Consider the following 23,494-nt stretch of genomic DNA (forward strand, 5'->3'; position numbering starts at 1 on the left):
CAGGCCTAGATTCAGAAATGAGCACATGTTCCTCAGACACGTTCTACAGGGCAGTGAATTTTACACATCAGGTAATTTATGGCTGAAATAGGGTTATGCACGACACTAAGAAAATAATGTCATATAAATGAAGGTACACTGTATTGAAGAATTTGTTTTCTATCTTGACAGAAATTCAGCCAGCCGCAAGTGTTCTCTGTGGAAGCTTCTGAGTTCATGATAGTTGAAAGAATTAGAAGTGAATTGACTCTTTAGAAGTTGTTCTCTAGAATAGGAAAACAGCAAGGGAAACAATCTATTGTCCATCTCCTTAAAGACTCACAGCTAGAACAGCATCAAATGGGTTCCTCTGCCACACGGGCCCCAGCTTACACGCTGCCTGTTTACAAGTTACCATCTTGGAAGGAATGCCTGTGACAGTGGTAGTGAAAGCAGATAATAGAAAAAGATGTTCAGAGGATAGGTAGATGTCAGTATTAACACCTGAGGATATATATTTCTCCTCTCCACTCTCTGTGCCACTAAGAATTGATAGATTATGATTTTGTGAATGGACCAGAAAATTAAATATTCCCTATTTTTTTTTACACAATAATTTACAAAGTTATTCTGTCCCTATCATGAATGAGCTAATTTGGAAATAAATTATCTGCCCAAGGATAATTAAGAGCTTACTATAAAAAAAAAGAAACAAGATGAAAAAAAAAATACTCTTAGGAAAGCAGCTAAGGCAAGTCCCAAATGCCTCTTTAATAAATTACGCTCCCTTCAGAGGCAATAGGCAATGAATTATAGCATTAAACTAAAGATAATGGCTTTCTCCTTTCTAACTTTCATTGTTAATTTTTAAGAAAATCAATAAATATCTAATAAATACTTTATTCTTGGGCTGAGGAATGTTCCAAGTAGGAAGTCTTGTGTAGAAGTTTAATACTATTTATAAGGCATTATTTACCAAAAAGATACAAAATGTGGATCACAGTAAATATAATTAAGATGTGCTATATTTTTCTTTTTTTAATTGAAAGCAATGTTTTTAAAAAATATAAACTTCACTTTTTAGAGCAGTTTTAGGTTCACAGCAAAATTAAGAGCAAGGTATGGACATTTCCCATATGGCACCTGCTCCACACATGCACAGCACCCCCATCATTAACATGGCCCATCGTACTCTGGAGTGGTACATTTGTTACAAATGAGGAACCTCTACTGACATATCATTATTACACAAAGCCCATAGTGTACAATAGGGTTCACTGTTGGTGTTGTATATTCTATTGTAATTCATTTTGACAAATATAGAATGACATGTAGTCACCATTATAGTATCATACACAGTAGTTTCATTCCCCCAAAAATCTTCCATGTTCTGCCTATTTCTCCTTCTTTCCACCTAACACCAGCACCCTCGGATTTTTTACTGTCTTCTTAATTTTGCCTTTTTCATGTATTAATAGTTGAAATTATACAGTATGTAGCCTTATTTCACTTGGTAATATGCATTACCTTTTTATGAAGGCATTACAAAAGCTGCCTTGTATATTGGTAGTGACAGACAGCATGGAGATCCGGACTTGAGTACTGGTTTTGCCCCCTTGGGCAAGTCACCTACCTTTGCTAGGCCTTGGTCTTCTCATTTGTAAATTCAGCATAACATGAATAGCTACCTGGGTAACTTTGCCATGTTGTGAAGATCAGGTTTCTTCTCTAGAATATTAAGGTAGTAATGCCTTGTAGGGCTGTTGTAAGGATGAAATAGGCAATGTGCGTGAAGAGCTTAGCATTGTGCGTGGAACATATTCCATGTTCAATCACGGCAGTTAACAATGTTATTTTATTATCACGTGTGCTGAATATTTTCCATTTGACCATCTGAAACTACTCTCTGCTTTTTTCCACCTTTTCCTATGGGGCACAGTTTCTAAAGAATGGACCAGCTGAGCTCCTTTCCTCCTGACTTCTCTATGGATTCAGCCAGCAGGAGGTCCCAGGAGGAGGTTAGAAGATGGGAGGAGGAAGAAATTGGGTATTTATTCCCTGAGCCTCTTCCCTGCAGGCAGAAGTTTGGCTGTGGCTGTATTTCTCTGTGAAGGTCAAAGATCTTGCTGAGCCACCAACACTTTAGAATTGTTGATTTACCTTAACCCTGCCCATATCTTGCTGAGTAATTTCTTAAATTATCCCTTTCTAGGTAATTTTAAAAGTTTCTCTTGTTTACTGTCAGGATGACACATGATGTTTGCCTTTCATATTTATTTGTAAAATTATTATCCCTTCTTTTTTTTTTTTTTTTTTTTTGAGATAGAGTAGGCTGGAGTGCAGTGGCACAATCTCAGCTCACTGCAAGCTCTGCCTCCTGGGTTCACGCCATTCTCCTGCCTCAGCCTCCCGAGGAGCTGGGACTACAGGTGCCCGCCACCACGCCCGGCAAATTTTTGTATTTTTAGTAGAGACAGGGTTTCACTGCGTTAGCCAGGATGGTCTCGATCTTCTGACCTCGTGGTCTGCCCACCTCAGCCTCCCATTGTCCTGGGATTACAGGTGTGAGCCACTGTGCCCGGCCCTATTACTACTTTTTTCCATTGTAAAGCAGGCAAGGCATCATAAAATCAAGAACTATAAGCTAGTGTATACAATCTTGCAAATTATTACTTAAAAATCCTTCTATATCTAACACTGGTCAGGACTTATGAAGGTCTACTTTCAGATTCAATTTTTAAGAAGTGAAAAAAAATTTAAAAGATTCAAAAAAGTTATTAATATAATGAAAAGTTGTGAAATGTCTATAGAAAACGTTGGTCAACTTTTTCTTCATTAAAACTATACCTCAAAATGCAACAACAATAACACCAAAGCTCTATATTATTTTCAGCTTGGTAGAACAAAGGCAATTTTCTAAACAAAATGAATTGAATGTTAGTAGCTAATGTTTTCTAGATGTGATTCCCACTCTTAGACCTCTTTTCTGGATCTCCGAACAGTGGGAGACAGACTAACCCAACAGGGAGACTTTTTAAACATAGTTCAAGGAAATTTGCATTTGCAGCATAAACTTTTACTAAAAATGAAGAGATGAATTGAAGTGTGTACAATCCACTGCCATGGTTACAATGGACTAAGGGTTTTACCTTCAGCAAAAGCATTTTTTTCTAATTTTATAAATATTAACAACTATATATGTTCTCATTACAAATTTTCTCCTGTTGCAGTGAAACACTAGTTTACGCTAATGTTAAGTTTGAAAAACAAACAAGAAAAATAGATAATTTGTGAACATGGTGCTGTTTTTACCTTGGTGAATTACACTGTATGAACAGAGCAGGACACTCACACCAGGGGCACGTGTAAGAAAACTAAAACTTACTTTAGTTTTTGGTTGAGTTCCAGTTGACATTTGGCTTGGCACACCATCAAGATTCTGGATGTTTGCAGTTTTCGTTCTACAAATTCCTTTCTCCTGATGATTTTTCTTAGGATTACTCTCCAGGTTTATAGAATCCTGTAAAAAAAATTTTTAAAGAGGTTTTTTTCCCTGTATAAAGGACTATCCTTAGGCAATAGTTCAAGTAAATTAATGACTTACATCAATAAAAAATTTTTTTAAACTACAACCATTTTGAAAATTGACGTAAAATGTAAGAATATTCTTAAATATTAATAATTTTTCCAAGACATTTTTGGTTAGTGAGATCAGTCTCAGTAAAGCCTAAGGGCTTGACAATGTAAGGTTATAAACTAAAAGTGATTGTAAACTCTCAAGATAAAGTATAGAACTATATTGGCATTTTCTAAAACTTTAAAAACAAAATCAGAGGTATTTTATGTATTTATTATAATCATTTATTTTTTAATTGACAAATTAAAATTGTATATATTTGTGGTGTACAATATGATGTTTTAAAATATGTATACATTGTAAAATGGTTAAATCAAGCTAATTAACATATGCATGACCTCAAATACTTATTTTTGTGTGTGTGGTGAGAGCACTTAAAATCTACTCTTGGCAATTTTCAAGTATGCAATATATTAGTATTGATTGTAGTCACTATGTTGTGCAGTACATCTCCTGAATTTATTCCTTCTGCCTAACCAAAATTTTGTATCCTTTGATCACCAAAGGTGTTTTATTTTAGTTTAATTTCATCATCATTTTCTTAGAGACAGGATCTCGCTCTGTCACCCAGGCTGGAGTGCAATGGCATGATCATAGCTCACTGAAGCCTTAAATTCCCAGGCTAAAGCAATCCTCCTGCTTCAGCCTCCCCAGTAGCTGGGATTACACGCACTTGCCACTACACCTGGCTAAATTCTTTTAGTTTTTGTAGAGACAGGATTTCGCTATGTTGACCAGGCTGGTCTTGAACTCCTGGCCTCAAGTAATCCTCCTGCTTTGGCCTCCCAAAGGACTGAAATTATAGGAGTGAGTCACCCTGCCTGCCTCCAAATGTGTTTTTAAAATGGAAATAATAAATATTGAAAAATTGAAATAATAAAATGATGTCCATAGAGCCACAATGGTCTTTTAAGCCTTATGATTTCAGACCATATGTTGTAACAGTGGAGAACAATTTATAAGATTATATTTCTGAAGGTTAACTATGCAATAAAATTATTTTAAAGTATTAATATATTAGTATGAAGAGAACCCTAAAGTTTCTAAAAAGTTCTTTTTAAGAAAGTTGGATAAATTTCTATCAAACTGAAGTAATAAGTTTGTCTTTACTAATTCCTCCCATTGCTTGGAAGTCTTCTGCATCTCTCTATGTCCAACTTATCTAGAAGCTTCTATTGCAATGTTCTGTCTTGGCATATTCTGTCTGGAGAAAGTATCAGATCTGCAGAAGCAGGAAAGGCTGGAGATGTAAATCTTTTATTTAACTAATTTTACTCATAGATTATCAGAGGTTGTTTTGGTGGGAGGGGGAATCTACAATAAACCGACTTGTACATGAATCTAGCACTGCCAAATACTAGCTACCTAACACTGGACCCAATTTCCTCAAATCTTAATTCACCTGTAAAACAATACGTTTTGACATTTATTCAACACTTCCTTGTGCCTGGCAGATTTGGCATCTGCCAGAATGTGAGTACGCAGGAGTATGCCAAGTCTGATGAGAATTTTTAAATGTGCTGTTTAAAAATTATGTTTCTCTTGCTTATGATGATAATAAGATGGTGATGATTATAGTAGCTAATATTTTCTGATAGTTACTGCTGTGTACTTGATATATTTACCTCTTTTTGAAAGAATGTCCCAATTTTTCTTTTTTATAGAAATTTCCTAGCTCAAAAATGTATCTGGAAAGACTCCGAAGGACATTGAAGAGTATATACACACGCCAGCCCTTGAGAAAACACCATGAGGAATCTAATGGGGCCACGTCTTATTTCACGTACGCAATGACTTTAAAAGGTATGAAAGTTCTTAGATTTGAGAAAAAAATAGCAACAAATGAGACTACCTTGAACGGGCAGCCAGGAGAGTTGACGATTAGCAGTTGGCCATTGGATTACCTAATTAGTACTGCACTCTTCCGATTACTACTAATGCCTATTTCTGCCAGCTAGTGTAGACACAGTTTGATAGGTGCCTAAAGGAACACCTGCTTTGTTCTCATTTGTAAAATGAGGGTGATGTTGGTACCTAGTTCAGTAGGTTGTCCTGTACTACATGAAAGTCCCATAAGTATGGCTCTTGTTGCTGTTGTCACAGTACAGCAGCTCAGGGATTGTCTGCCTTTTCTTTGGGAAGTTAGGGACTGTATCTTATTCAGGAAAACCTAACATTCAATGAAAGGATATTAACTTGAGATCCTGTGTATGATACCTTCATGTATATTACTAAACTTTTTTTCTTCCCAGCAACATTGTGAGGTGAGTTGTGTCAGTCTAATTTTATAAAATAATTCCTAAAGAGGGCAAGTTGACTAGAATCCCATAGCAAATGAGAGCTAACATCTCTTGATTCTTCTCAGTGATTTCTCTACTCCATCATATTTCTCTTTATATACTGGCCCAGGCCTACTTCCACGAGGGAGAAGACTGTCTAACTCCCAGTAAGGGTGGGTTCCATAGTAGACCCTTGTTCAGCTGGTTAATGGGCTTGGGATCCTGTTAACCTTGTAGATGATGGATACCTGTGGAGACTGGAAAACGAAATTGCCTCTGCAGGAAGGACTTGACTGCTATGACCCGCAAGCTTTCTAGAGCTCTCGTGGTGCAGACACAACCCCTCACAGCACTTATTAAATGCATGTTAAGGCACCTTACATATATGTGTGTGTGTGTGTGTGTGTGTGTGTGTGTGTATATATATATATATATATTTTTTTTTTTTTTTTGAGACAGAGTTTGACTCTTGTTGACCAGGCTGGAGTACAATGGTGTGATCTCAGCTCACTACAACCTCTGCCTCCTGGGTTCAAGCAATTCTCTTGCCTCAGCCTCCTGAATAGCTGGGATTACAGGTATATGCTACCATGCCTGGCTAATTTTGTATTTTTAGTAGAGATGGGGTCTCTCCACGTTGGTGAGCCTGATCTCAAACTCCTGACCTCAGGTGATCCACCCACCTCGGCCTCCCAAAGTGCTGGGATTACAGGTGTGAGCCATGGTGCCTGGCAATAATTATTACAATTATTAAACCATCCTTAACCTTGTGAGATCAACTGTGCTTGGTTGTGACATGCAATTCCTTTCAATTCTATTGAATTTGGTTAGCTGGTGTTTTCTTTGGTATTTTTGCAGCCACATTCATTTATGTTCTGTTAATTTTTCTATCAAGAAGATATTAGTTTCATAAACTAAATATGGAAGCTATGAATCCTTACAGATAAGTTATATTTGTAATATGTAGCTAAGCACTTAGCACAGTAACTGAAACAGGGTGAATACTCAATATATATTTGTCAAATGAAGTCCGAATTTCTTATTTCCATGGCTTTCTCTGCGTGCTTCTTCCCTAGGACCGTAAGTTTTGGTTGACTTTTATAGCCACCATACCAAGAGAGCGAAAAAATAGTTAGGAATACCAGCTGTGGAGCTAGAGCTCTAGGTTCAAAGCCAGGCTCTGACACTTAAGCTACAGACTACAGACTAGTTACTTTTTCTCTCTGTAACTAAGTTCCCTCCTCTGTGAAACTGGAAGTGGTAATGCTTTGCACTCTCTGGACTGTAAGGAGTTTATAAGGGTAAAGCACTTTTAAAAGTGTCTGGCACATACTAAGTGATGAGTTAATATTAGCTATTATTATGTTAATACATGACAGGTAAATTGATAAAAGAATAATGAAAATGTAAAGACAGAGAAAGGGAAGACAATATTGCCTGTGTCTCTGAGCTATCCTGAGGATCATGTGATGTGAATTTTAAATAATGACAGTGCTTTGTTGTTTTTAGAACCATTACACATGGGGAGCCCCAGTGATCAAAAGAACTGTTTTCTTCTTTGACAAAAAAGTGACACAGCTAGAAAAATATTTTATTAAGTTTTGTTCCTTAGAATTTTTCTTTTATATTTTAGCCTCTTCTATATTATTTTAAATACATAGTTTTAAGGGTTTAATTTAATGTCTTTGGACTGCAAAATAAGTGAACGAGAATTTTCTGTCAAATTTCATTGCTTCTTGGAATATAATCCCTGATTTTTCAAACTTTTTTCCATGGGTCTTTATCCATTACTTACTTTTTGTAGTTCATATATTATTCAAACAATACCTTTTCCTTTGTTCCTTTTCCAGACCCCTTCCCCCATAAAAAAAGATTTTTTTTTTAAATGCTATCCTTATAGTCATTCTGTAAGGTTGCTATGAATAGGTAATAGTCTACTACAGTCAACTTTACTGATGTAATAGACATCACTGAATAGTTTCTACTATATGCAATTGAGCAATGAAAGGAAATCAATTATGAATTACAGAAAACCAACAATAAAGTACTCTTCCTAATCTTTGCACAAATTTCATATAAAGAGAACTTAGGAAAAAATTTCTGAGTTAAGATATTCATATGGATGCAAATACAGCAAAGAATCAGGTGGCGGACTGTCCAAGCCAGGAGAAATAAAGAGTTGATTCCTTTATTCATCCTGTTCTTTTCAGAATAAAAGAAAAAAATAAAAATACAGATAGGTAACCCCTTTGTTTAAAAAATTCTAGGACAGTTCTGAAATAATTATACAAATTTTAATTTTATATAATATTTAAAATTTAGCATGCCATTTTAAAATTTCCTGATATGCAAAAGAAGAATCTTACTCAGATGATATGAAAACTAAAGACCATCATGTTTAATTTTCTAGAGGAAGGCACATTTATAAAGAAATATCCGTATTTTAAAATATTTGGAATACTATTAATAATCCGTTAACTGACCATTAATATCTAAAAGCCATAAGTAATGTAACATTAGGTTTTGGTCCCAAATATAAATGAAATTGGCTGAATGTCAGAGCCTAGCATAGACTGAAAGTTGTCTTTTACATTTATTCTTCAGATAGATTTGTCCTATATCTCAAAAAAGAAGTTTGTATAATGAACCTCTAGAGAACATTCAAAACATGATGAAGTTTAAACACATATCAAAGTTTTCCTCAGCTAAGCTAATATTATATATATATACACACAATATCCATATCCATATCCATGTGTGTGTGTGTATATATATACATATATATATACACACACGAGTAGAGGCGTGTGTGTGTGTGTGTGTATATATATATATACTTTTTTTTTTTTTTAGATATGGTCACCTCTGTCACCCAGGCTGGAGTACAGTGACACAATCGTAGCTCACTGCAACCTCAAACTCCTGGGCTCCAGCTTCAGTCTCCCAAGTAGCTGAGACCATAGGGTGTGCCACCATGACTGGCCAACTTTTTTTTCTTTATTTTTGTAGAGATGAGGTCTTGCTGTGTTACACAGGCTGATCTCAAACGCCTGGCCTCAAGAGATCTCTTGTCCTAGCCTCTAAAGTCCTGGGTTTACAGGCATGAGTCACCACACCCAGCCCTGAGCTAACATAATTTGTATTGAATTTATCTTTAAAAATGTTTCTAATCTCAGATCTTCCTATAAGTGAGACTAATTTATTTCTCCTGCTAAATTAGCAAGAAAGACACCACTGATTCCACATCTGAGAAATAAGAGGCCTTCCAGTTTTTCACACTTCCTAGTGCTGGTCACAAGATTTCTCTTTTTCGTCACAGTAACGATCATCTCTTTAGTGCTTATATTTAGTGTAGTGAAAGTGGGCTGCTGCCTAAGTTCACATTATGATTCCTCTGCTTACTGTACAGGAAGCCAGTAACAAAATTATCATTCTAATTTTTGCCAAAATTTCATGTAAAGAGGGTAACTTGTGACTTCAGCCAATTACTTAACCTCCCAATGCCTCTGCCATCTCATTGGAATAAATGGGGATACTAATAGGATTTATTCATAGGGTTTTATTACTTCCTGTTGTATTTTTTGGGTCATATTTTACACAAGATATTGACAGAGCTTCAGGAAGCCAGAGATCTAACTGTGTTATACACTTTATGAGAGCCATGACTATGCTCTTTCTGATGGGTTGAATACTGCAGAAAAAGGAACCAGAGACCGAACATAACAGACTAAGAAGAAAGTTAGTGCCATGTTGATTGAATAACCCAAATATCTCTTCCAAATCCCATGATGTGATCTGTTGAAGATGCACAGAAACTAACGGAATAAAGCATGAGATGTGAGAACACAGAAGAGTCATGTTGATGTCCAGTTCTACTTAAAAATTACATATGGAACAAGTTTTTATAGTTTCATGCCTTTATTTTTCACTAGTCCATAGTTGATTTAGAAACCTGCATCTTGTTCCTGAACCCAGTGGTGTTACAACAAAGTATATCTTTGGAGCCCTCAATTTCTGTCTCTTCTCATTCATTCATTTATTCATTCATCCAGCCATTCATTCATTCATTCATTCATTCATTCATTCATTCATTCATATGCCAAGTGTTGTCCCAGGACTGAGGAAATAAAAATAAATATAACATATTTTCCTAAAGACCTCTAAACTAAGGAGAAAGGGTCATATAGACAGATCTATCGAAAGGATTTAAGCCAAAGTATGTACAAAACGATATGGGAAAACAGACAAAAAAAGCAAATAATTCTGCCTAGGGGAAAAGGAAGTGTTCATAGAGGTTGTAACCTTTAAACTAAATTTAGCAGGAAGAATAGCAGTATTTCAGGGGATGGGAATCCCAAAGGCATGAAAGCACAAAAAGATACAGCATGCTCAAAGAATAGTGAGGATTTTATCTGAGTCCATCTGATGGTGCCTAGGGGGTACTGGCAGCAAATGATCTGTAGAAGGTAAATGGGGAGCCCCAGATAAGAAACTACATATTAAGGAGTTTGAAATCTTGCTGTAGGTAATGGGAGCCCTGTGAAATTTTTTTTATTGATGTGTTTTACAATTGTGAAAATTAGAAAAGATAAGGAGCCTACATAAATATCAAAGAGTTAACATGCATAATAATTGCTGGTATCCTAACATTTTAAATTTGAACTTAATTCTCCCTTGCCTCTACTCGTGTTTTTTTGTTTTTGTTTTTGTTTTGGTGAATGCTTCTTCAACATCTTATTTTTATTGTGAAATAAAGGAAATAAAGGGGAAATACAGAAAAGCACACAAAACAGATGCATGACTTCATAAAGTAAGGTGTACAACCTTTTAACCACAACCACATCAAGAAGTCAAACTGTGCAAGAACTCCCCGACCCAAACCGCTCCAAATGTCCCATACCAATTGCAATTCCTTTTCCCCCCGCCAAGTAACTATTATTCTGGCTTTTACAGTAATTATTTCCTTGCATTTTTCATTATCACTGAGATGCATCTTTATGTGTTCATGTGCATCCTTAGGTGTTAAAGTGTAGTCTTGCCCCTTTATACATTTTTTGATGTCTTTTGTGTTTTCATCTATAACCTATTTTTGTTATAGTTTATCTGTTGAAAAATCCAAGAGTTTTCCCAATCTGAATTTTGCAAATTGCATGTTCAATTGCACACTTCAACTTGTTCTTGTCTTCTGTTTTTCTGAAAACCAGGAGCTAATTAAGATTTGAGTTTAATCCCTTTGACATGACTATAGGTAGTGTTGTGTGCTTCCATCAAGAGGTATATAATGTCTGGCTGTCTTTTTAATGATATTAGCAGCTAGTCATGCAAAATACCTGTATGTATTCATTCATTAGGGGCTGCAACACAGTAATATGTTAATTCTTTTTTCATCTATGAGCTGGAATATGTTTATACAGTCATATTTTCCCTCATTTACTATTTGACTACCTAGCATTACAGTTCATATAGGATACCAGAATACTTCATCCTTTCACTTTATTATTTTTCAAGATAATGAATTGGTTCCCTATTGATATGGTTTGGCCGTGTCCCCCCCCAAATCTCATCTTGAATTATAGCTCCCACAATTCCACGTGTTGTGGGAGGGAATGGGTGGGAGGTAATGGAATCATGAGGGCAGGTCTTTCCTGTACTATTCCCATAGTAGTGAATAAGTCTTATGAGATCTGATGGTTTTATAAAGGGGAGTTTCCCTGCACAAGCTCTCTTCTCTTGTCTGCCATGTAAGATGTGCCTTTCACCTTCCACCATAATTGTGAGGCCTCCCCACTCATGGAACTGTAAGCCCATTAAACCTTTTTATTTTGTAAATTGTCGTCTTGGGTGTGTCTTTATCAGCAGTGTTGAAAACAGACTAACACACTTATGCTCTAAAGGCGATCAGCTACTTTTTAAAAAGTATCATTATGAACCATGGATTTAAATATATTTGATAAGTTTCAATTCACTGTAATTATTCTTGTGAATGGCATTCAAATTATTCTGTCCTTAGCTAGTGGGTGCCTTGTCAATTTGGTTTCTGAGACCCTGGTAGTGTTTGATAGCTACCTTGCCATGGTATGACAAGCTGTTCTAGGTTCATCTTACACATTTCCTTCCTTAAGCCTAGAAATGGAAGTTTCTCCTAGAAACCCTGGTTTCTTTAAATAAGGAATTATTTCAAGAACACAATCCAAACAATAGGGACAGTCATTACCACTGGGTTGGTCATTGTTTCTAGGTGTTTTCAATAGACATAGAGACAGAAAGGAAGAGAAGAGAGTGGTGAGAGAGAGAAAACTCATGAGTTCATATCCAATACTTCCAGTTTGAATATAAGACTACAGGACTTTTACTTAGTCTTTAATCTATTACATCTGTATCTCTTTTCTTCTAAACTGAGAATCTTGGTTCTCAAGGACACAGATTATGACAGAATCAGAATATTCCATAATTACTCATTTGTTTTTTATCTCATATTATACACTTAATAGTCTCAAAATAACAATCCTAATGCTACCACCAACAGAAGTACTGAAAACACTATAAAAGGTTTTGCATGTGCTGTCCCCCCTCTATCCCCATCTTTTTAGCGATTATATACTATTTTCTCTTTCTCTTAGCCTTCATTTACTCTTAGTTCTCCTATGAAGTCTCTATTGCAGCTCAGCAAAGTCTGTAAGCTGTCAGTCTGCTCACCTGTTACCTGAAGCTCATTTTCTAGCAGGCTCTTCAGAAAGATCTCATGAGTCCTCATGCCCTTTTTGCTAGAACGTAAGTTTTTCCAGACACAAAATGCTTGGCACATACTTTTTTCCCCTTGAGAATCTTAATTATGTTACCTTATTTTCTTTTAGCCTAACGTATTGCTATTGAAAAAAGTTAAAGGTTATCTAATTATAATCTCTTATAAATCATGTGCTCTTTTCCCCTCTAAATATTCAAAGGATTTTTAAAAATCAAAACCCTTAATTGTGGTAGAATGTCTTGTGTGTATGGTGAACTCTTTCAATATGTAACTTCTAATCTTTTTTCCTTCTTGAATAATAATTTTTAGCATTTCTTCTGGTCCCTTGATTTAGTTTTCTTTTTTTATGGCTGTGCTTGTAAGAAATTTTTCTATCTTGTAGTCTAAAAGCATTGTTTATTTTTGTCAAATTTGTAATGCTTTGACTTTTACTTGTATGCTATTAATACACCTGGGATAGTGTGTGCACAAAATTCCTTTCATGAAAACAGGAGAGAAATTTATGTCATATGGGTATAAAAATCTTGTACTTCCGAGCAACTGTTTATTTGTATCTCATGTCATTATGAACTAATCTGATTCCTGTCTGGTGTCTGCTTCAGACATGAGGAATCTAAAGCGCATCAGTGGTCCTGTAAGACAATTACTGTATTTCCACACAAAACTGGGTCAAGGAAGTACAAGTGATTCTTGTGGACCAGATAGGCACCTTCCAGGTGACGAAATCAGCCAAGAAAATTTCTCCAAAGGGGCTGGGGCAATGGGACCCCAACAGAAAGAACCTGGGTGAGGTGAATATATCAGTCGCCCATGGCTAAATGTTGGCTGAAGTCCTAAGTGGCCAGTGGAAAAAAGGCCAATCTGAGAATTCTGTCACTGGAGATTCCAGACAAGGGAACATAAAGACGTACTTTTAGAATCAGACAAAGCCCCAAGAATGCCAGTTCCAGATTGTTAGAGTAGTGACCATGTAAACCTGGGTCTTTTCCCCCAGTCCTTTCTACCTGGTAAGAACCTGGAGGATGAGACACTGCAGGTAGCAGACTGGGTGAGGAGCAATAGAGCAAGATAGGAAAGCAAAAGAGAAGCCAACTGCCATAGGCCTCTCTGCCCATAGCAGGCCTCAGCAGTGGGAAGCAGCTTTAAATTAGGTAAGATTATGAAGCTATGTGAAAATAAACGGTCTGAAAATTCTGAATATTTAAATGAAACTGTTCTTGTGCCAAAAGGTAACCAGAGAATGTTTTATTTCAAAATGATTGGAAATGCTATGGCACCCACCTGAGAAATCATTCAAAGTAGAGAAGAAATATTCCTTGCACATATTTGAAGGAACAACAGAAAGAAAAAACAAAGCTCTTTTTTGTTGTTGTTTACCTATCAAGTTGTTTACATTCAATAAAGTTATTAATCTGGTAAATAAGATTTATGCTTATATAAACTGAAAAGGCTAGGAAGTACATGGCAAGATCATATGCAAATTTAAACCAAAGCCTTTGCTTACAATTTCCTTGTATTTGGTGTCAATAAAACTTTCAAACACCTGAGCACCTCTTCCATGGAGACTTCCCCAGCCACCCTGATCATGACTGTGAAGACTGGATATAAAGCTCTACGCACATGTTCAGCTCTTAACAAATGCTGAATGTTGTTATGCTCTTCTCTGCTCTCATAGCACACTTCATCATAAGCTGTTTCCCATTACATGAATGTGCCTCTTTTCTTCAATTACTCTCAAAGTTCCTAGAAAGGAAGGACATCTCTTATACTTACTTTATGTTCATCAGAATACTGGTCAGAACTTTGTGCTTAGGATTTTTCAAAAGTAACTGACACCTAACCAATAAATAGAGGTAAGTGGAGTGATGATATCACAATAGGAATGCTCTGGGGCAAGCAAGGAAAGTCTATTAGCAACCCTGAAATCACTCTTTTTGTTAGCTGGGTATACTTTTCACTTTTTCTATAGTCTCAGATTTCTCATCAATAGAATGTCTATTTTATGTCCTACAGTCTCCTACCATAAAATATTAGGCCTTTACAAATTATATTATTTTGAGTTATCAGACCTTTAGAGTATCTTCTTTGGCATGGTGTTCAAGCTCAGTGACAGCCACATGAACTAACTGGATGATGCACTGCTCTGTGTCAAGTTTCCTCTAAGCAGTTTAAGAATGTTATGCACCAGACAGGGAAAATAGTTGATGAAGTAGGACAGAAAGAAGTGTGTATCTTCTGTCTGGTTTTAAATGTAATTCAACAGGTAGCCATTGGAATTCAACATTTTTAAAAAGGTTTTTTGTTTATCAAATATTTAATTTAGTCACATAATCCTTGTTTTAAAGATATTTGAAACCACAGGCTGTTTTTTCATACATGTATTTTGTGATCATGTACAATATTAAGCAGGAGAAAAGGAACCTTTTCTAATGTATTTTTATATATAGAATACACTGCAGAAACACTATTAAAATTATTATAGAACATTTCAGTGGCCTTTGGATATATTTACCTTCTTCTTAAGTGTCTAGTATAAGCACTATGAGATTAAGGATTGTGCCTGTTTTAACATTATTTTATAAAAACGTATTTTCCTTTTATTAGTCAAGTTATGGTTATCTACCGTCCAAACTATTCATGACAAATGAAACATTAACCCCAAAGATGAAAAGTAGAACAAATTAAAATGTACCGTTTTCTTGATGAAAGAAGATGTTATGTCCAAATTCTGGACATAATCAAAGGAGAACTGGGCTGGGTGCAGTGGCTCACGCCTGTAATCCCAGCACTTTGGGAGGCCGAGGCAAGCAGATCACCTGAGGTCAGGAGTTCGAGACCAGCCTGGCCAATATGGTGAAACCCCATCTCTATTAAAAATACAAAAATTAGCCTGGTGTGGTTGTGTGTGCCTGTAATCCCAGCTACTCAGGAGGCTGAGGCTGGAGAATCGCTTGAACCCAGGAGACAGAGGCTGCAGTGAGCTGAGATCATACCATTGTGCTCCAGTCTGGGTGACAAGAGCAAAATTCCGTCTCAAAAAGAAAAAAAAAGGAGAACCAAAAGGGGTTTTCTTCATTACATAAATCTGAATACGACTAGCCAAAAATAAAAACAAAAGTGAAAAAAGCACTCACTGGAAATTTTAGCCCCAAGTCTTCATTTAAACTTAATATTGATGATTTCAAAGAAGTTTAGAAGAGTTACATACAAATATTCTTGAACTATAACAATTTCAGATATATACAAGTAAGTAAAAGATATTTTGTATTTTAAGTTTTATCACAGAGAATCAAAGGCAATCAATTAAATATAAAATTGTATTTTAGTAACTTAAAAACACAACTTCCAGGAACAGATGAGAAAGAAAAACATCAATTAATTATTTTGATTTTCAAAATAACTTAATTATATTAATTAGAGATATAACAAAGGCCTGCTTCAAAGGAGGAGAAAGTTCTTAAAACATATTGGTTGTTTTGCACCAAGGTCAACTTTATTTTGAACATAAAAAACTTACATTCTTTCTCTTATCACAAAAGCTGAAGTAAATATGTTCTAGTCCTCAAATGTGACTATTTGTGTTTTGGGGATAAAGGGAAATTTGCACCCTTATTTATGGCTTCTTGTTTCTTTACAATAACCCCATTCAGGGAAATAAAAGGCACATTTGTTTTACTGATTCCATCTAAGCACATTATAAAAGGCGAGATGACAGTCCAAAAATCTATACTTAAGTTTTTGGAATGGAAGAGGACTGAGTGATCCCTTATAGAACACACAGATGTCAGACTTAACACCCCAGCTAGTCCTCATCATGATCTGGAAGAAGAGCATCGGTGATTTTGCGGACATGAATAGAGCTGGGTTACGGGAAAGCTACTCTAGATGTGACATTTCATTTTCTGTGTGTGCATGTAAATAAATTAAATATATAGGATTGTTAATCCTCAGTGACACAGTTAAGAGTACTGAAGATTCAAAGGTGGAAGATAAAACGGTAAGACGGTGAAGCAAAACAGAAATGGAAAATAAGACAACTAAATAGTATTGGCCGTTATTTAACATGCTATTACATCATATGTATTTTTAAAGCCAGGAATTTATGAAATTTAGTGTAACATAATTTGGATTGTTTTATCATCAATAACTGTAAGAAACTTTTTAACTGTTCCAAGCTGCATTTGTTTATTCTATAAGTTAGGAAAATGAAAATGAATAAAAAATAATAAAGAAAATGAAACTCAGGAAATAAGAGTATTTGATTCTGAAATATATTTTCCTATCATGGGAGAGTCTCCTGAATCTGAGATGTTGTAATATTACTCAGTCCATATTTACTGCATAATGATTATGCTCTCTTGGTAGGATAAAAATTAGACAAACATTAGAGATGCATATGAGAGTTGATATAATAAAAACTGAAGCCAATGTCTTATATTCAAGGGGTTTACAACTCTCTCTGGGCTAGCACAATCTGAAAAGCAGGATTAAAAGGGAAAAACTAGTAGATACCTCTTTTAATGAACACTCAACTATAAAACGCGGTTTTCCTCTTTAAAGAAAAAAGAAATTGCTTCTGCCAGCTTATGGAACAGAACTTCCCTGTGATGTCTGATGACAGCCTACCCTCCAATCTCTGTAAAAGTCACACTAATTATTAATACACTGGAGCAGAGTTCAGGTTCCATTTTGTCATACAGTCTTAGCGAAACTGCCTCATTATATTGTTCTATTGGTTAGTAACAGAATTCCCTTGCTATTCATATTAGAGCTGCTTTATATTAAATTTTATTCCACATTAAATAAACTTTTTAATCAGATTTTCTTTTAGGTTATCATATCATAAAATTTTATTTTAGGTTATAAAAACAATTTCAGGATTCATTAAATAGCAGCCAGAGAGCAAATACCACGACTTGAACACTACAGATGAGAAAACTTTCAGAACAGTTCTGATCATGGCTTTCAATAAAATGAATAAGTTGTTTACATAGCTGTGAGACAGGTTATTGTTTCACTGGTTTTGCATCCTAGTGCAGCGTTCAGCATTTAGTGGGAGTCCAGTCAATGTTTACTGAATAAAACAAACTAAGTGATGAGCAGAAATCTGGAAATGTTGTGGCTTCCTAAATACTGCTGCTATGCAGACAAGTTATGACTAACATTGCCCCTTGAAGTTAAAACTGTTTTTTTGTATAATTTTAAAAACAGTAAAGAACCCATTATGTATCAGACATTTTACAAACAAACTTTTTAAAACCCAATCTTGGCAAGTAGATATCTTATTTGACACTTTAGGGAAACTGAGGCTCAGAAAAGTTAAATAACTTGCTCAATTACACCCATGTAGAAAGTGAGGGGTCTTGGATTAAATCCTGATCATTCGATCTTTCTACAGTACACTCACAGACCTGTGGGCAATGTTTTATATAATCATTCCTTGAAATTATGGTAAAAAATCAAATCCACTCTCGGGCCGGGAAGTATATATTTCTTTACTGGCACCAAAAAAAAAAAAAAAAAAAGGAAAAGAAAAGATGTATTTCTTCTTGTCTGACTGGAACATATGCTTGTATTTTAAGAGCACCAAAGGTGACAGACTGAATTTACAGCTACAGCATAGTCATGTTTGGCTTGCCTGGAAACAGAACTATCCTGATCTCTCAGCAAAAGGAACAGAGGGTGCTTCCCCATACAGAAGAGTCAGGCCAACTCTAAAGAGAACTAGGGCATTGCCTAGGAACCCATCTGTGGCAAGGGGCTATCACCACCAGGAGGTCCCACAAACACCTCCAAGTAAGACGGAAAGTCACTTCCATGTCTTCTGTGTTGTTTCTGATGTTTAGAAACAAAAACTAGTGACACTAGTTCAGAAAAAAGAGCCTATCTTTCTTATCATCAAGACTCTCAGATGATGAGGGTTTTTAAAAAAAATAGACCCCACCTCTGAACTGCGCAGAACTAGGGAAATCTGAGTAAAATACAAAAAGGATCTTGAGAGGGCAAGATCCCAAAGAAGGGTGCAGAGAAGTCTGCCCATATTTGACTCTTTTCCCCTTACCGTATTCAACAATTTGGAAGTTGTTTCAAAGGCTGAGAAGTTATACAGATAATGGCAACTAAGAAGCAGACAAGCTGAGAAGAGCTTCCTTTCAGGAGTCCACGAGCCGAGAAAATAAAAATGGGAGTTCAGGGCCCACCAAAGAGGGAAGGCCTGACACCTCGGCTTTCAGCTGGGACACAGAAAGGACCACCCCCAAGAGTAAGAACGAACCTGAAATAGGCCAGACCTAACAAAGTCTGAAAACCAGTTTGAAATAATCTCCCTTCCATATTAGATTAAGTTAGATTAAGGTGCTCTGTCCTTAGCCTAGCTTCCTAACAGAGGCAAAAGTAAATCTTTTATAGAAGAAAAAACACCACTCAGAGCCCAGTTTTTTTTGTTTTTGTTTTTTTTTTTTTCCATAAACAAAGACATTTCATAAAGAATTTCTGGGCATATCAGGAAACAGAAGCAAAAGATAATGGAAACAAGATCCACAGATGATCCAAATATTGGAGTTAACGGGCACAAACTATTGAATTTCCTTTTTTTTTTTTTTTGAGACGGAGACTCGCTCTGTCGCCCAGGCTGGAGTGCAGTGTTACAATCTCAGCTCACTGCAAGCTCCGCCTCCTGGGTTCACGCCATTCTCCTGCCTCAGTCTCCCGAGTAGCTGGGACTACAGGTGCCCACCACCATGGTGGGCTAATTTTTTGTATTTTTAGTGGAGACGGGGTTTCACCATGTTAGCCAGGATGGTCTCGATCTCTTGACCTTGTGATCTGCCCGCCTCAGCCTCCCAAAGTGCTAGGATTATAGGGGTGAGCCACTGCGTCCGGCCTTGAATTTATTAATACTAGAGATACAGAATCTATACATAAGAAAATTGTAGAACTGAAATAAAATGATTCAACAAACTTAAACTAAAAAAATACACTTAGAATAAAAACCATGAAATGTGTAGGAAGAAACTTAACAATGTATGTGCAATACCTGTATGCTGAAAATTACAAACAGAAATTAAAGATCAAAATAAAAGGAGACATATGCCATGTTGATAGATTGGAAAACTCAGTATTTTTAAGATGTCAATTCTCTCCAAGTTGATGAATAAATTTAACAGAATCCCATTCAAAATCCCAGCAGACGTTTTTAGAAATTGAAATGACAATTTAAAAATTTATATTAAAATGCAAAGGACTTAGAATGGCCAAAGTAATTTTGAGGAAAAAAATACTTTCACTATCTGATTTCGAGACGTATAAAGCTACAGTAATCAATACCGTGTGGGACTGGGTTAAGAACAGATATATTTATCCACGGAATTGAATAGAATAGAAATTCAGAAGATCGGTAGATTTTTAATAAAGGTGCCAAGGTAATTCAATGAAGAAAATGATATTTTTAACGAATGCTACTAGAATAACAGGATTTCCATTTTGAAAAATATGACTATCAACCATTATTGTGCCATACTAAAAATTAAGCGGATCATAAACATAAATAAGATATATTGTGAATCTTAGAAATGAGAGGATTTTATGAACAGCTTTATGCTAACGAATATTTGGATATGTACAAATCCCTAGAAAAATACAACTTACAAACAAAAGTTGCTCTTTAAAAGATACTATTAAGAACATGAAAAAGCAGGCCACAGACTGGTAGAAAAATATTCACGACGTATACTTCTGACAAAAAAGGCATACGCATAGTATGTAAATAACTTCTACAACTCAATTACAAACAACTTAGTTTTAAAATACGCAAAAGTTTTGAAAATATACCCACTTAATGGCTAAAACTAAAGACTAAAAGTAGCAAGTGTTGGCATTTGATAAAAAGACCTGTCACCCTTTTAAACTATAGTAGTTCCCCCTTAGCCTCAGGGGTATGTTCCGAGAACCTAGTGGATGCCTGAAACTTCAGAGAATACCCTACCCTAAATATATTATGCACGAATTTCTTTTTATTTCTTCATAATTTCACAGATAGAAGACTGATTCTTACCAACCACTTGGTTCCTAGTGACCTTAGGAGATTCTTTAAGGCGAGAACTTTCACCTTTCCAGTTAAAAGAAGCACTTTAAGGCTTCTTTTGGCATATCGAAATTGCCAATATCACTACTATTGGGCCTTGGAGACATTAAGAAAAATAAAGGTTACTTGAATCCAAGCTCATTGATATGGTGAGAGGTGATAACCGTGATAGTGGATGCTGAACAAAGGGAGCACACACGTTCTGGGAGGCACAGAGAGGGGCAGCATGAGATTTCATCACACTACTTACAACTTCTAGCAATTCAAAATTTATATTTCTCAAATTTTCCATTGAATATTTTTGGACCTTGGTTGACAGTGGGTAACTGAAACTATGGAAAGCAAAACCATGTATAAAGGGGACTACTATACAAGGATGTTTGATGAGTGCAGACACAAATAGATTTGATGGTGGGAATAAACGAAAATTCTTGGCTTATGCTCACAATTCTTTTTTCAATAAAGTGTGAGGCAAAGTCATTAGTTGAGGAGGAAGTTGATAATTTGAGGAGGAAAAAGAATGAGATATTTGGATTACAGAAGGAAAGGGTAAAGTCAGTACAGCAAAGGAGTAGGAGAGCTAATCAATATGCAGAGCCAATTTAGGTGTGAGATCACACTAGTCTCCCCAACAGTTACCAGGCTGGGCCCAAGCTCAGAAAAGACAAACGCACGCAGGGGTTCATCCATGGTTTGAGTTTTGCCGGGCAAGTGCTAAAAGTGAGGGGTAAGAGTTGAACATATTTGCAAAGGAGTCAATGCCACTATTTCTGAATATATGTGTATTCTTTAAACTGTGAAGAGCTATGTTAGTGTAACTTAACAGTATAATGGTAGCAAAATGAAGCAATCCCTCAATTTAAGGTTGTTTATATACAATATAGACAAAGATGGGAAAGTCGAAAAAAAAGTAAGCAACTCAATGGGGTATAGCCAAAGCTGAAGTATGCTATGATGAAATAAACTGATTCTTTATTCCCTACATTTGATTTTAGGGTCTAAAAGCTGTTTTGCAATCTTCCAGATCACTCTTCCAAGATTACAGCTTCAGCTCTGACCTCTTTCACGTTTTCTAGTATCTTCCAACATTTTCCCCTTTTTACTTCCCCTTTGGGTATCTTGCCGCCTCCTTGCCCTATTTCTGACCAATCTTTAATGATATTGCAATATCCCCTTAGCTTTTACATAAACAGATGCCATGGTACTCCTCACGTCACAGCAGTGTTCTTTCCACTACCAACTACCAAGGCTATCTAAAGGTTTTAGCAAAAAATAATGAAATACACTTATTTGGCAATTTCGGACAATCTTTCTTGTATCATCCGGTCCACTGCTGTTTCTTTCAAAACATCTACTTGAATGCCTGTATTCCTTTCCCTCTGACTTTTACAAGTACTGTTTTTATATAGGCCATGGACTGCAAAGAGCTCTGAAATCCAGATAAAAGTGTTTACCAAGGCTGAAGAAATTTTCCAGAACTGAGCACTTTGCACAGCTGACATTTTTAGAATTAGTTTAAAATTAAACAGGGCGGATACAGACTCATCCAGATTTTAATTCTGCAACACACTTGGTTGTTTCCTTGCAGCATCTAAAAGCAAAGCCAACGCACTTTCAGAAACTACTATGGTCGTCTAAAATTTAAAAGTGAAAAAGTGACAAAATTTTCCTTTGGAACACATCTGCACAAGAGGCTTTCCTTTAGTTAAATGTGATGAAAGACCAAGGCCACACCACAAAACACAGAATATAAAACTGTGTATTGACAAAAATTAAAAACTGACACAACTCCCTAAGAAAATCGTTTGCTAAAAAAGTTTAAAAAACACAAAGGCATGCATTCTTAAATAATTTTAAAATCTTTTTGGTTCCACACGAATAGTCTATTTGTCTGTGTGCCCTTTTTATTCCTTTTGACACCCCTACCTTCTCGGAATAAACACTTAAAGATGAACAGACCGGGGAATCAAGCCGGTTCACTAAGATTTAGAGGGGAAGGCTGGTCCATCTTAGTACTGAGACCGCACCCAGACTGCACTTGGATCGCTAAGGACTAAGAAAAAAGTACAGATCCAGTTTTGCCTCTTATACCATTAACTTTCCACAAAGCCTTCCAGAAACCTGATGCACAGCCAGAACCCAAACCCCGTGGGCGTGATTAAAAACAAAACCCATTACGCCACCATTGCAGCTCTACCCGCCTACCAAACGTACAAAGATGGAAAAAGACGTACACGCCCGCGGCACCTACGTCCCCAAAGTGCGCAAGCGCATGGCAAGACCCCGCCCCTCGCGCTCCCGCCAAGACGAGGCGCGCGCACCAGCAACTAGGGCCCGCTGGCGTCGCCCCGGGCTTCCGCTCCGAGGCCCGTCGGTCGCCGTTCGGTTCCGGTTCTGGCCCCGCCCTCACGCGGGAACCCTCCAGAAGTCTTAATATCCGGGACCAGAGGCTAGTTGCGGCGCGCATTTCCGGCAACGAGCGCAAAGGAAGGGATCCGGTGACGCCTCTTCCCGTCTCCCCAGCGGCCCAGGCTCTGGCTCTCGGTGCGGCAGCGCCATCTGGTGCCCAGTCTCCCGCCACCCGCGAGGTGGCACGCGCTCTTCTCTCGGAACCTTCCAGAGAAACCGCGGCCCCTGCTTTCCTTTCTCCCGCCCTGGACGGGGAGGGACCGGAGTCTCCGCCCCGCCGAGTTCCCGCGCGGGAGGGACTTTGCGGCGACTCTGAAGCGGAAGCTGCTTGTAGGAGCAGCTTTACAAACCCAAAATGGAGC

At 36.8% G+C, this 23,494-nt stretch overlaps 1 protein-coding gene across 2 annotated transcripts in view; it reads right to left on the bottom strand.

The window, feature by feature from the left end:
- The window catches only part of STARD13 (StAR related lipid transfer domain containing 13), a 558,426-nt gene that overhangs the window by 416,953 nt on the left and 117,979 nt on the right, over positions 1-23,494 (bottom strand). For both annotated transcript variants that reach the window (XM_028837160.2, XM_077973670.1), the window contains one exon: positions 3,365-3,499. In XM_028837160.2, the coding sequence (XP_028692993.2) occupies positions 3,365-3,394 (30 nt within the window). In that variant the 5' untranslated portion in view covers positions 3,395-3,499. The remainder of the gene's footprint in view (positions 1-3,364; positions 3,500-23,494) is intronic.

This window comes from Macaca mulatta, chromosome 17 (assembly GCF_049350105.2).
Source record: "Macaca mulatta isolate MMU2019108-1 chromosome 17, T2T-MMU8v2.0, whole genome shotgun sequence".
Taxonomy (NCBI): domain Eukaryota; kingdom Metazoa; phylum Chordata; class Mammalia; order Primates; family Cercopithecidae; genus Macaca; species Macaca mulatta.